This window comes from Alternaria metachromatica, assembly GCF_023757995.1.
Source record: "Alternaria metachromatica strain BMP 0045 chromosome Unknown scaffold_2, whole genome shotgun sequence".
Classification (NCBI taxonomy): Eukaryota; Fungi; Ascomycota; class Dothideomycetes; order Pleosporales; family Pleosporaceae; genus Alternaria; species Alternaria metachromatica.
Genome location: NW_026055493.1, coordinates 1,879,585 through 1,891,349, shown reverse-complemented (window position 1 = coordinate 1,891,349; position 11,765 = coordinate 1,879,585). Strand labels below are relative to the sequence as shown.

At 53.2% G+C, this 11,765-nt stretch overlaps 4 protein-coding genes across 4 annotated transcripts; 1 reads left to right on the top strand and 3 right to left on the bottom strand.

Moving 5' to 3' along the window:
• Positions 1 to 2,554: 2,554 nt before the first annotated feature.
• Positions 2,555 to 3,769, bottom strand: J4E83_001473 (uncharacterized protein; the record flags this gene model as incomplete). Its single annotated transcript, XM_049328429.1, has 2 exons — positions 2,555 to 3,522; positions 3,580 to 3,769. The coding sequence occupies 2 exons, from the start codon at positions 3,767 to 3,769 to the stop codon at positions 2,555 to 2,557; spliced, it is 1,158 nt and encodes a 385-aa protein (XP_049192947.1).
• A 573-nt stretch (positions 3,770 to 4,342) lies between these two features.
• Positions 4,343 to 5,748, bottom strand: ATG18 (autophagy protein; the record flags this gene model as incomplete). Its single annotated transcript, XM_049328428.1, has 4 exons — positions 4,343 to 5,244; positions 5,289 to 5,448; positions 5,497 to 5,651; positions 5,703 to 5,748. The coding sequence occupies 4 exons, from the start codon at positions 5,746 to 5,748 to the stop codon at positions 4,343 to 4,345; spliced, it is 1,263 nt and encodes a 420-aa protein (XP_049192946.1).
• Positions 5,749 to 6,108: 360 nt separating this feature from the next.
• J4E83_001471 (uncharacterized protein) lies at positions 6,109 to 9,611 on the top strand (the record flags this gene model as incomplete). Its single annotated transcript, XM_049328427.1, has 6 exons — positions 6,109 to 6,210; positions 6,275 to 6,377; positions 6,433 to 6,550; positions 6,612 to 6,976; positions 7,026 to 7,043; positions 7,102 to 9,611. The coding sequence occupies 6 exons, from the start codon at positions 6,109 to 6,111 to the stop codon at positions 9,609 to 9,611; spliced, it is 3,216 nt and encodes a 1,071-aa protein (XP_049192945.1).
• A 41-nt stretch (positions 9,612 to 9,652) lies between these two features.
• J4E83_001470 (uncharacterized protein) lies at positions 9,653 to 11,765 on the bottom strand (the record flags this gene model as incomplete). Its single annotated transcript, XM_049328426.1, has 3 exons — positions 9,653 to 10,427; positions 10,491 to 11,001; positions 11,069 to 11,765. The coding sequence occupies 3 exons, from the start codon at positions 11,763 to 11,765 to the stop codon at positions 9,653 to 9,655; spliced, it is 1,983 nt and encodes a 660-aa protein (XP_049192944.1).

The following is an 11,765-nucleotide window of genomic DNA, read 5'->3' as shown; positions in this document are numbered from 1 at the left end:
ATCCAACTCAGGCAAGAGCAAATATGCGACAGCGGTCACACCCGGATCGACTCCGTCTTTGCAATTTGAGAAATGGCATCCTCCATCCCCCATCCTGCATATGCCCGTTGCCACAACGTGTGATGAACTGTGCCTTCTCGTGGCCATTGATTACGCGCCAGCCGCCCGCCGATCGGCATCACACCAGTGTTATCAGCAACCGCCCTGCGTTTAGCCCTATTTTGGCCGCTGGGATGAGACAAAAAGATGGATATTTGCATAATTCGAGCGGGATGGGTGAACGCATATTGGCCTATCTAGGCAGGAGACATGCGAAACAGGCAAGTGACAAGTTGATTAGACTTGCTAACACTGGTCTCGAATGGCGGTAAATTTACCTGCTCAACGGTTCAGCCGTTCGCGCTTAGACGCCGCGACCTGCGACGGCCCACGGCAGACAGGCCTCAGCAAGAAGGATGCCGGCATCCGAATCTCCCATGTCTGTAGGCTGTCTGCTCCCGTGCTGGATTGTCACTGTGACCGGTTCATGTGGGTAAAGATCAATTGTGCATGGTACTCGCACTTTTCCTACTGATTGGCTCGGAGGGCGAGACAATGTGCCCTTGGCGCCCTTCGGAGTGTATTCAATCAGGGCCGAAAAAAGAGGGGGGATGGGTCGAGAAGACTTCGTAGGATCATGAGGATGTGAAGGTAAGCTTCTGTGCCTCACGGGTGAGGCTGCTTTCTGGAAGCAGGTAAGACGCATCAGCTCTCCGCAGTGGCTGACGCAAAGCGCGACAATCCTCCAGACACCACGCCGCCGATTATCGTTACGAGCTTTACCGCACATGTCTTCAGCCCGTAACATCAGGTCAATCGCTGAGGTCGTTCTTCGCGCTCCCCGAATGCCCGTGCACCGAAAGCGCGCTTTCAGACCCACGCTATTTGACATCAAACGTTGGGTCCCAGTATCACACCATATGACGCTTGATACTGGGGAAAACATGCTAGATACAGAAAAGTAGGTACTGCGACGCTGCCCAAGTCGACCATCAGCCACCATCGACGAGACATCAGCCGATGGTTGAGCCACCGGCAGTATACATTCGGTCGCCACCACAGTCAGGGTGATCCTTTGGTCTCAGCCGTATATGTGCGACCCAACGACGTGGTAAATAGGCCAAGGTGAGCCCATGGTTGATACTCCCACTGTATGTACAAAGCGAGTCAGTAAGCCACCATCCGCGTCGTGAGTCTGTGTCGGCGCAAAACTAAGGTGACTAGCGGACGGCTGGTAGTGCCATGACGTGAAGCTCGTCTCTTATTCCCTGATCAAGCTCTCAGACAGCATCGAAGAGCTCGCCCATGTGTATAGGACTTTGGGAGGAGCTAAGGAGTAGGCAGGTTGTAGCTCGATTCGCTTCTTCTTCCCCAAAAGAAGTAGATCGTGCAGTGAAACCACATAACCACCTACGTATCTCGTTCCTTGTACATGGGGTTTCCTGGCTTTACGCAGGAGCCTACTTCTGGTACGATATGCTTCTGTCATGCAGACAAGAACCTTGGAAGTATCCAGCTGGTCAGGCTACTGCACTGACTGCATAGCAAGACTAGAATGTAACACGCGAGTTCGTGACAAGCGAAAGGTCAGAGTGACCGAGACCAGCCATCACAGCGAGAGCATGCTTCACCGCCTGAATCTCAATCTTTGATGACGGTGAGGTAGCTTTTCGAACGACCAGGGCCTGCACAGTGGCGGCCCGGTACAAGCGAGACGTCTTGCTGCTTCCAATCACAACACCCCCAGGCTCCTTGCTGCTGTACAGTGAAGGACCATTCCGTGATGATACACTATATCTTTCATGCGTACCGTGTTACACCGCAGTCTAGACACGATTATAGCATGCCTTGCAGATACCAATAGATGTTTCGTTGGTCATGGAAACCTTGACTTCAGGTACTGGCAGGCATATCTCACGGCCAAGTGACTCTACCTCATCACATACACCTCCGCTTGGTATTGGGCAGAAGCTGAGTTATTGCCAGGCAGCAGGAGTCAGTGACGATGCTCACCGGAATAACTTGAGGCATTTGCGAAACTTCTGCTGGCGGCTGGGATCCTAAGGCCACAATATTGTCTGGGAGACGCCTGCCCACTCAAACTTTACTTCGACGAAGGGTGCATGACTCCAGGCATCGGTATTGTTAGAAGCGCTGGTCTTGCTCCGCCTGCATTCATCGTTGGTATCTTGAAGTGGGTGGGGACTCTAAGCCCCAGCACTGACGCTCGATGGGTTTCGCTCATCGCATGAACAATCAGAAAGACTTCGATATGGAACTGTCATGATGGGTATTGACGTCTTTCGTTCTAAATATAATACATGTTCATCTACATATCGTACCTGCGCAAGCACCGAGATGCAGTGTTGAGGCGGTGCAGCACTGCCCTGCCTGTGCCGCATGCACGTCAACTACTACGCCGTATCATACTGCCGTGTTAATCGTCATTCGTGAATTGTTCGTCCTCTCTTCTTCACCTATCGCTTCTGCCAGTCGCCAATCTTTTGTTGGGTGTTCAGATGAAGTCTCCATCACCAAAGCCACCGAATGGATTCGGCGGTCGTCCACCTGCTCCGCCGAAGCCACCAGGACCTCCAAAACCGCCCCCGCCTGGGAACATGGGACCTCTCCCTCTGTCCTCTCTAAGTGGATCGCCTGGTCCTAGAGGGTCGTAACGCGCCCCCGGAGGTGCTCTGGGATCATATCCACCCTGTCCGCCTTGACCGCGAAACAGCGGATCATCGAAGGTGGGATGCATCCCGCCGCTGCCAAAACCGCCAGGTCGTGGCAGCCCTCCTGCTAGGTGTGGCCGAAGGGGATCATTAGGTCCGAGACCCTGTGGATATAAATCGTCATGCCCAATGTTGATGGGGTTGTTACCGGGCATGCGACCGGGCTGTCTGTTGATGCCCAACTCGTCGTCAAAGCCGGGTATGGGTTCTGGTAGATGCCGCCCCGAGCCTGGCTGTGCAGCGAGAGGATCGTTGAAAGGGTACGGTCGTGCGGGCTCCGGCTCAGTGGGGGGCTGCCGTGGGTTTGCAGGTCCCCCTCGTTGTGGTTCTCGCCGATCCGCTGTAGGGGTGCGCTCGCGGTCGGTGTTACCTTCCTCGTAGCCTGGCTTGTTAAGCCCAGGTGCCAGCTTCTGTATGACAGATATCTTGAGGAGCGAGCCGAGGTCGTTCAGCCTGCCTGGCGAGATGAACAGTTCTTGCACCTTCTCCGATACGTGCTCCGTTGATGTATCTTCAGATACGCTGAACGGTAATTGTGATTCGGATATGTAGTCCTTGGTTGTGACTTCAAAATGTGTGGTCTTGTCGTCGCCGAGCGCGAGAGCGTATACGACAGCTTTGCCTCCCAGCCTATTGACCTTGACGAGGTACTCCATGGCTGATTGCGCGTGGGCGTATCTGAAAGCGTATGAGGATGACGCATTCCATTCTTTCGGTAACGACTCTGGGTTTTCGGCGTCTGCGTTCGCTTCTATGAGTTCCCGAGTTATGACGTGTAAAGGTGAGAGTGTATGAGATGGGTGCTTACCTATGCGCTCGTCTTCGCCCAGCCCGATCAGGCGGAAGCCAACAGCAAGCATGCCGGCGTGTACTGCTAGTGCGACGGCTTCGGTACCATTCTTAAGCTGTGAAGATTCGCCTTTTGGTAGCGACGTTGCCATGAACAGCGCGAGCGAACCCGAGCTTAGCGGGTTGCCCGTTGTATTCTGGTGCACCATCTTTACGGATCCCGGGTGCGTTGTGGTTGTCGAAGTTTCGCAGAGTGGATGAGGGAATTCGTGAAGATAGTAAGAGCTCGTGTATGCTTTATAGAAGCGTAGTGGTGTGAAGAAGTTCCAAGGTTGATGGAAATAAATGTCCTATGGTTGGAGTTCAGGCAGCGGCCAATGACGCGTGGGCGGGGCACGGAAGCGCGCTAGAGCAATGCACGATATCTGTTCATGCACGATGCAAGCGCCAGATTCGACAAACTCTCTACTGTACTACTTGCATGACATCACAATCGAAATCAAAGTTTCCGCAAAAAGCAAGTAATATTGCCGAGCCATGAGGATGCTCAGTATGCACCTATGCGTAAATCAAGACTGTCGTGCTACTCCAAAGGCATGTGCGCCAACCCGTGGGGAATAATGTGGGACCAAATACGCCAGAGGCAATGCAAGAAGAAGAATAAGAGGCTTGAAGGAAAGTGCATCGGGCCATGTGGTGGGATATCTATTCCGGCAAATCCTGTGAGTTGCTTGCTGCGAGTTCGTTCGGTTCAAGAAGGCTGCAGTCAACGTTAGCAGATATCAAAAGGCAGTAAACGAACGGACAACATACGAGTACTGTTTGTACAGTGTACCCTCGCCTCCCTTTTCCAAGTCCACGTTGAAGACATAGTAGTTGCCTTCACTGGTAACTACCATGATCTGAGGACCGTTGTTGTTCAGCGCTACCACATTCCTAACAGGCCCCGTGGAAGAGCTTGTCGGAGAGCGTGGTATCTTGACCCACGCAAAGTCGCGCGAGGGCTCCCAGATCTCGGCTACAGCGCTGGGTAAATATCCGCCGACGGTAGCGGCGAAGGACTTTCCAACGGTCTGCGATGTGCGTCGAATCAAGCTCCCAAACGTGGGATTGATGGGTTTCCGCTCCGGAGTCGATACATCTGCTGTGCTGGTACCGAATTCATCCGCAGTTTCTTGGCTCGTTCGGCTTCCGCTACGTGCATGGGACGCGCCCATGGGCTTGCTAGGCCCAGAAGATACGCTATTACTCCTGCTGTTGGGCGCTCCTAAGCGGAAGATGTGGACAGTCTCGGTCGCCGACGATACACTAAGCAAAGTCGATGTCGAGTTGAAAGACATGCTGTATATCCTGGCCGGAATGGAGCCTCTCCGGAACTGGTACAGCTTTTGCGCATCGGGTATGGAGAAGACGCGGATGATGGTGCCCTTTTCCGATGCCGTCGCCAATAGGGTACCATCGCTGTTCAGCGCAATGCAAGATAGCGGAGAGTTGTGCGCCTCGATCACGTTGACTGCCTCCATCTTTGTAGCATCGTATATAAGGACTTCTCCGCTTGTGGGTGCGATGTGATCGGCTTTGGGCGGCGCGTGCGAAGGCGGCTGGAAGGTCGCCGGTGCGGCTTTGGTGGGCAGCGGATACACGAGGTAGTTGTTCTCGGACGATGCTGAGAGAGCGCATATCGCTATGCTAGTCAGTATCTGTGCAGTGCTGCTTCTTGCGACGTACCATTAGGATTAGGCGACGTCTTCTCCGTCTTGAGCATCTGCAGGTTGCTTATATCATAGATGTAGAGTTCCGACTCGAGCACGACGACGATACGTTTCCTGTTCATGCGCATGGCGAGGATGGCTGTCCGGAATGTCATCTCACATATGGTCGAGTGCCTCTTGTGCTTGTCAGTGCGTGCCTGGCCAGCGTCGCCTGTCCGACGAACCTTGGTGTTTTGTATGCGCAGCACGCGTGGCGACAGCGTAAGCGCTACCAGCGACGTGGAGAAGAGCATCTCGAGGCTGGAGACATCTCCCTCGCGCGACTCGGACTGCTTGTTGAACGGGTCGGTGGTGTATATGCGGTAGCCATTGGGCGTGCCTACGCGATTAGGTCAGTACATGTTCTGCAGCTGGCAGGCATAGCGCATACCGACGCCTAGATGGCTGTGGTCCTGGTTGAAGGTTACGAAATTCATCGCTGGAGTCTGGCGTTGCCGGCGTGGTTCCGGGTGCTGCGAGGGCTGGGGACTATCCGCGTGATAGCTCGGTGCAGCTGTTGGCCGCCGTTCGCGGGAGTCCAAGCCCTACAAGCGGGTGCGCAAAGGTAATCGCAGGCCCGAGCGATTGCGATGCCGATAGCGATGCGTGTATACGCCGGTGCAAGTGATAGAAAAAGATAGCCTGGGCCTGATCGCAGGTTGCAGCTACCGCCGTCTGACGATGGTTCACGCGCCCATGCAGGGATCCCGACGTCAGCTTAGCCCCGCGTAGTGGCTGGTGCTCCAAAAATCATTCCTCTCCCAAGACCATGGCCACACCATCGTGAAGACCTGAACATGGCCAAAGACGCCAAGATGCGCTCCGAAAAGGCGGTTGCTGCAAAGCGCAAGGGTAACCAGAAATCCCTGCGCGAGAGAAGAGATGTGGATATCATGAACGTGAGGTCCCCAGCCTCTTCCGCCCATAGAATCCTCGTAGCCACTGGACTAATTTCGAAGTCAGACGAATGACAGCAGCATTGTTTCCAAGAGAAGCGTCTCGAAACTCTATCTCAGCAATGAGCCTGACTTTTATGAGCCTTTTGTACCAAAGTTCGTTCGACGCAGTACGTCTCTTCGATGCCACTTGCACGTGAAGAAGCATGGACTGATGCCGTTCAGATCCGCTAATCAATCGCGGGTATTGGCTACGAATGCATGCTATTGAACAAGTAGTCCGCCGGTTTCTGGAAGAAGAGAACGGAAAGCCCAAGATTGTGGTGAACCTAGGATGTGGATAGTGAGTAAGACATCCGTTGTCGCGACTCTAAACACAGTGAGAAGCTACTAAGTCCGGAAAGTGATCCCTTGCCTTTCCAGTTTTGGCACAGGTATCCGGCCCTCACGCAGTCATCTACATTCGTCGACGTTGACTATCCACAATTGATGCAACGCAAGAGAGATACCATGCTTAGCAATGGTCTTCTTCTAGACGCCTTGCTCAGGACCAAACTCCGTCAGTCCGAACAGCCTGTATATCTCCGTAGCGACAGCTACATGGCTCTGGGATGCGATCTGAAAGACCTTGCCACACTCGAACGACTTCTGCGGGCCGAGTTCGATGTCCCCTCGTCTTCAATCCTGTTCGTCGCCGAAGTGTCTGTGACCTACATGCCGCTAAAGGACTCTGATGCTCTCATACAGTGGGCTAGTACTATCGAAGACGGTATGCAGATTCGTCAAACCCTGCTCATAAGCTATGCTAACATCTGTAGCTCGCTTCTGCATACTAGGTATTTATTCCTTCATGTGTATGTACCATTTCGCTTATACTGACTCCATACTGCATAGAACAGTACCTTCCGCAGGGCCCAGCTCATCCCTTTGCCAAGACAATGCTGTCTCACTTCGACAAGCTACAAGCATCAATCAACGCGGTTAAGTTGCATTCATCACTAAACCAGCAAGCCGCTCGTTTCCGTGATGCAGGATGGCCCATGATAACCATGGCCCGCAATCTGTGGGATCTATGGTCTGATGATGGCTTTACCCCTCCTACCCTTAGACGCGGGCTGAATGCAGTGGAGCCGTTTGACGAGTGGGAAGAGTTTGCGCTCTTTGGGGGTCATTACTTCCTACTCGTCGCTTCAAATGCGGAGCAAAGTAGACCGACCGAGTTAGCCTATGGCGAGGCAACAGCCACCACAGGGTGCAGGAAAGCCGCTGATGCGGCAAGTATTACCCTTCACACCTTGAAATTATCGGGTGGTGGTGCCGTGACGCCACGTCGTTTCACAGCAGCTTTCGCTTTCGACAAGGACTCGGTGGCCGTCCACGGAGGACAAGGGACGCAAGCCCGTCTCGCCGATATGGACACACTGACGCGGGAGGATCACAACGGGGATCGTACCATCCAGCCTTGTGGCTTGCTGCCTGCTGCCCGCGTATGCCATACTATCACATCAATGCGCAACGGTGAAGCGTTGTTGGTCGGAGGCCGCGGATCGCCCACCCAGGCTTATGCAGATTGCTGGCTCTTCAATCAGGGAGCTTGGGCCAGAGTGGATGACCTGGTGCCAGCCCGGTACCGCCATTCTGCTGTTGCTGTTGTATTAGGAAGTGGGGAATCACAGATCCATGGCGTCTTTGTCTTTGGTGGCAAAGCCAGTGACGGCACAGTACTCGATGCCGAACATTACTGTGCCTTATGGACTGCCAACGGCGGATGGAACAGCATTCCCGTCGACGGACCGCGCCCGTCTGCACGCTTCGCCGCCGCGATTTCCACGATCGATTTTGCTCAAGATTGGGGGTTGCTGACGGGTGGAGCAGACGAGAGCGGCGTGGTCGTGCAAGACGCGGTGTGGGAGTGGTCCATTTCCGCCACACCAACACCCAGGCTCAACTTTAAGGACCGCGCCAATGACGTTCGCAGCAGCTTGGAGAACTCTGCATGCGCGCGTATAGGTGCCAGTCTAGTTCCCTGGAACGATTCTCTGCTGTTGATTGGAGGTGTTTCAAAGGAGCATATCCACTCTCTATCAGACGACTTCCTGCTCTTAACATGCAAGGACACGACCATCGAGGTGGAGCATCCCAGTATGCAGGCATTGCCGCCAACGACATGGCCTTTGCTAGTGGGTGTAGGGGCCGTTTCAACCTCTCGAGGCGAGATTGTGCTTGCAGGAGGAGGGGCGGTCTGTTTCTCAATGGGAAGTTACTGGAATGAAGACCCGATCGTCATCCTTCCTGACAATGCGCAAGGGGCCAAGTCGTGGCGTCGCGCTGTGCCGAGTCAGATCAGCGGCACAGCAGGCACAGAAGGCACAGCAGGCACAGCACAAGCGAACACGACAGAAACGGGACCCAAAGGTCGGCGACAGAAGGGTGGTGTGGAGAACAGACCTACTCCTACTGCACGTACTACCGAGATCGCAAGGGTGCAGATTCAGTCGTCAGATGACTTTGCGAAGCTGGCGGCTACCTCAGAACCGGCCATCATCGAAGGCCTCGATATCGGCCCGTGCACAGACCTATGGACACTTGACTATCTGAAAGAAAAGCTTGGCCCCAAAAGAGACCTCGTCATCCATGAATGCACATCAGATCGTATGACGTTCAAGGACAAAAACTTCTCATACGTCAAGAAATCAGTGGCAGATTTCCTAGACGGTATCGCAGAAGGGTCTCACGAATATCTTCGTGCTGTATCTTCAAGCCAGCCAAACAAGCTGCCTACCAAACTTGAAGATGACTTTCCGACTATATCCGATGACTTCCGCGTACCAGACGTATGCAATCTAGTCAAGGAAAACTACCACAGCTCGCCCCTTCGCATCTCAGGGCCCGTGACCTTATGGCTACACTACGATGTTCTATCCAACATCCTGTGTCAAGTACGCGGTTCAAAGACGCTATTTCTCTACCCACCTACCGATGTTTCTCTGTTAGGCTTCCCTCCCGGGGGCTCGTCTTCCAATATTGATGTCCTGACGTCCAAAGACCAAAGGCTTCGGCGCACTCATCCGCACATTGCTTCCCTCAAGCCTGGTGATGTCTTATTCATACCACCCATGTGGAGTCATACAGCTACGCCGGAAGATGGCGTGAGCGTGGCAGTCAATGTGTTCTGGAAGGGCTTGGAGAAAGGATACGCGGCTGGGAAAGACGTATATGGTAACAGGGACCTGCAAGCATATGAGAATGGGAGAAGAGATGTAGAGAAGATCGTTAGAGCGTTCAAAGATCTGCCAGTCGACGTCTCCAAGTTTTATTTGGAGAGACTGGCTGGTGAGATTCTGGAGCGGTCGGATAAGCTTGGAGAGAAGAGGAAAGAAATCGTGAAAGAGGACCAACAGTAGATAGTGGATATGCTTTGACTCAAATACGACAATGTCGAAATCTAGTGCTTTTCATTCCACACCTCGTTCCATCGTCCTGCATCCAGCTCCACAGGCCCATCAAATCGGCCAAACCTTGGTGGACCTGTGCCTGGTTCAGGCAGGCAAATCCACTCTCGTATACACCCAGGTACTTCATGCCTACTATGACTGACACACAGTAGGGCTTGATGTTCTTGCAATCCTGGAACCACAACCTCACCTTCCCATTTTACCGGTTTCAAGCCACTGTCGGAGGATACAAGCTCCATACCCTGACCACAACTAAGGAACAGAAGACACTTGTCACGAACGAGGTCATCCATGCCACTGAACGCCTCATCCAGGATAACGATGTCAGGATTTCGGATCGTGGCGCGCAAGAAGAGGAGTACGCGTTGAGCGGAGAACGACACTTCTCCGAACAGAGTGTCAGATGCCCACTCCAGACTCGAACTTCTGTCACCACTGAAGCCAGGTCTAAGTTCAGCTTCAAACCATCTCAAGCAAGCTTCAACTCTCTTCCTCGCTTCGTCATCTAGTCTTGGCTTTGTAATTGGTGTATCCGCCCATGCACTTTCCAACACCGTCCTCACTCTGAGTCTCTTCGGAAACAGAGCATGGACTTCCGGACTCGCATGGCCCATTCGTGACTGGATTTCGAATATGGTGATACCTGGGACACCGGGTTCGGGCAAACGCGAGCGTTGGAAAAGTTTGACTGGCGCCGAGTAGGTTTGTGGGTGGTCTGATGTTACAAGCGAGAGAAGCGTAGTCTTGCCAGAACCATTGGCACCGCTAGATGTAGGCGTATAAAGTTAGTGTATACGTCACACCCCTTTCGCTCATGAGGACACATACAAGATACCCCAACGTTGATTGCGATGAACGTTCCAGTGAAGCCCGGATTGAGATGAGCCGTTGACATCTTGTTGCCAATCTCCCAAGACGGAGTTCTGGCCATAGGCTATGCGAACTCCTTGCATTTCGACGATAGCTTCACCAATCTCGGGAATAGAATCGTCGGTACTGCGGTAGCCATCGCGGCTCAGTGTTGGCGCATTCGTTGGTCTTGCGGAGTTTTCTCGTCCAGACGAAAGTGGTCCCGGTTCGCCTGTTTCTACGCTGGTCGAACTCAACTTGTAGTCCTCAGCGCTTTCAGTTTGCCCATCTGTCTGTAAATGACCTAATACCTCCTCCTTCAGCCCCATCTTTTCAACCTTTCCATCCTCTCCCGCGTACACGAGATGGGTAACCCAATCTGGTATTTCATCCTGCGGTCTCAGACTGAGAACAATACGTGGTGCGTTAGCTTCAGCCAGCCGGTGCAAAACCTTGGAGATATGCCTTGTAACGATGGGATCGAGTCCAACTACCACTCTGTTAGCTTACTCCGCTAAAACATGTCATAGTAGTGCATGTGTAGAGTCAAAACTCACTAAACGGTGCATCCAAACAAAGCATCTCAGGCCTACTCAACAACGCTTTCGCGATTCTTGCCCGTCTACTCTGCCCATTGCTCAGCATGCTGACCGGCTTGTCAATAAACCTCTCCAACTCTAGATCACGCATGACGCGCGTCATATCCTCTTCATCCACACTCTTTGCCTTTAGTTCCTCTTCTCCAGGGTTCATCGTCACGATACCGGTTAGGTATCTTTGAACAGTGAAGTCCGTGTCTTCTCTCAGAGACTCATACCGTGCCGATAGATAGGCGCCACCGAAAGCTTTCCGTTCAACGTCGAAGCCCACATACTCAATGGCTCGCTCTGGGAAGCGGAGGCGTGGTCTTTCCTCGGCGATGGCTGGAGTGAGGAGGTATGGGAAAGACCGCGCTGTTGGAGGGAAACAAAGTAATTGGCCGCGAAGTATTTGTAGGAATGCGGTGCGGATGTCGGAAGATGGGCTCAAAATCGCCCAATGCTGATTTGGTGTCGAGAAAGAGGGTAGAGATAGCGTCAGACCTGGGAACAATGGTGGATTTGAAGGCGCATTATCGCCCTTTGAAGAAGGGTGCTGGCGATAGAATGTGCCATTGGCGATTTTGACAATAGGCGGCGAGGAATAGAGTCTACGTGAAGCGTGAAGACGTGCGCATTGCGTGGCTGCAAAGAACAGCGCTTGCGTTCTGCGCAT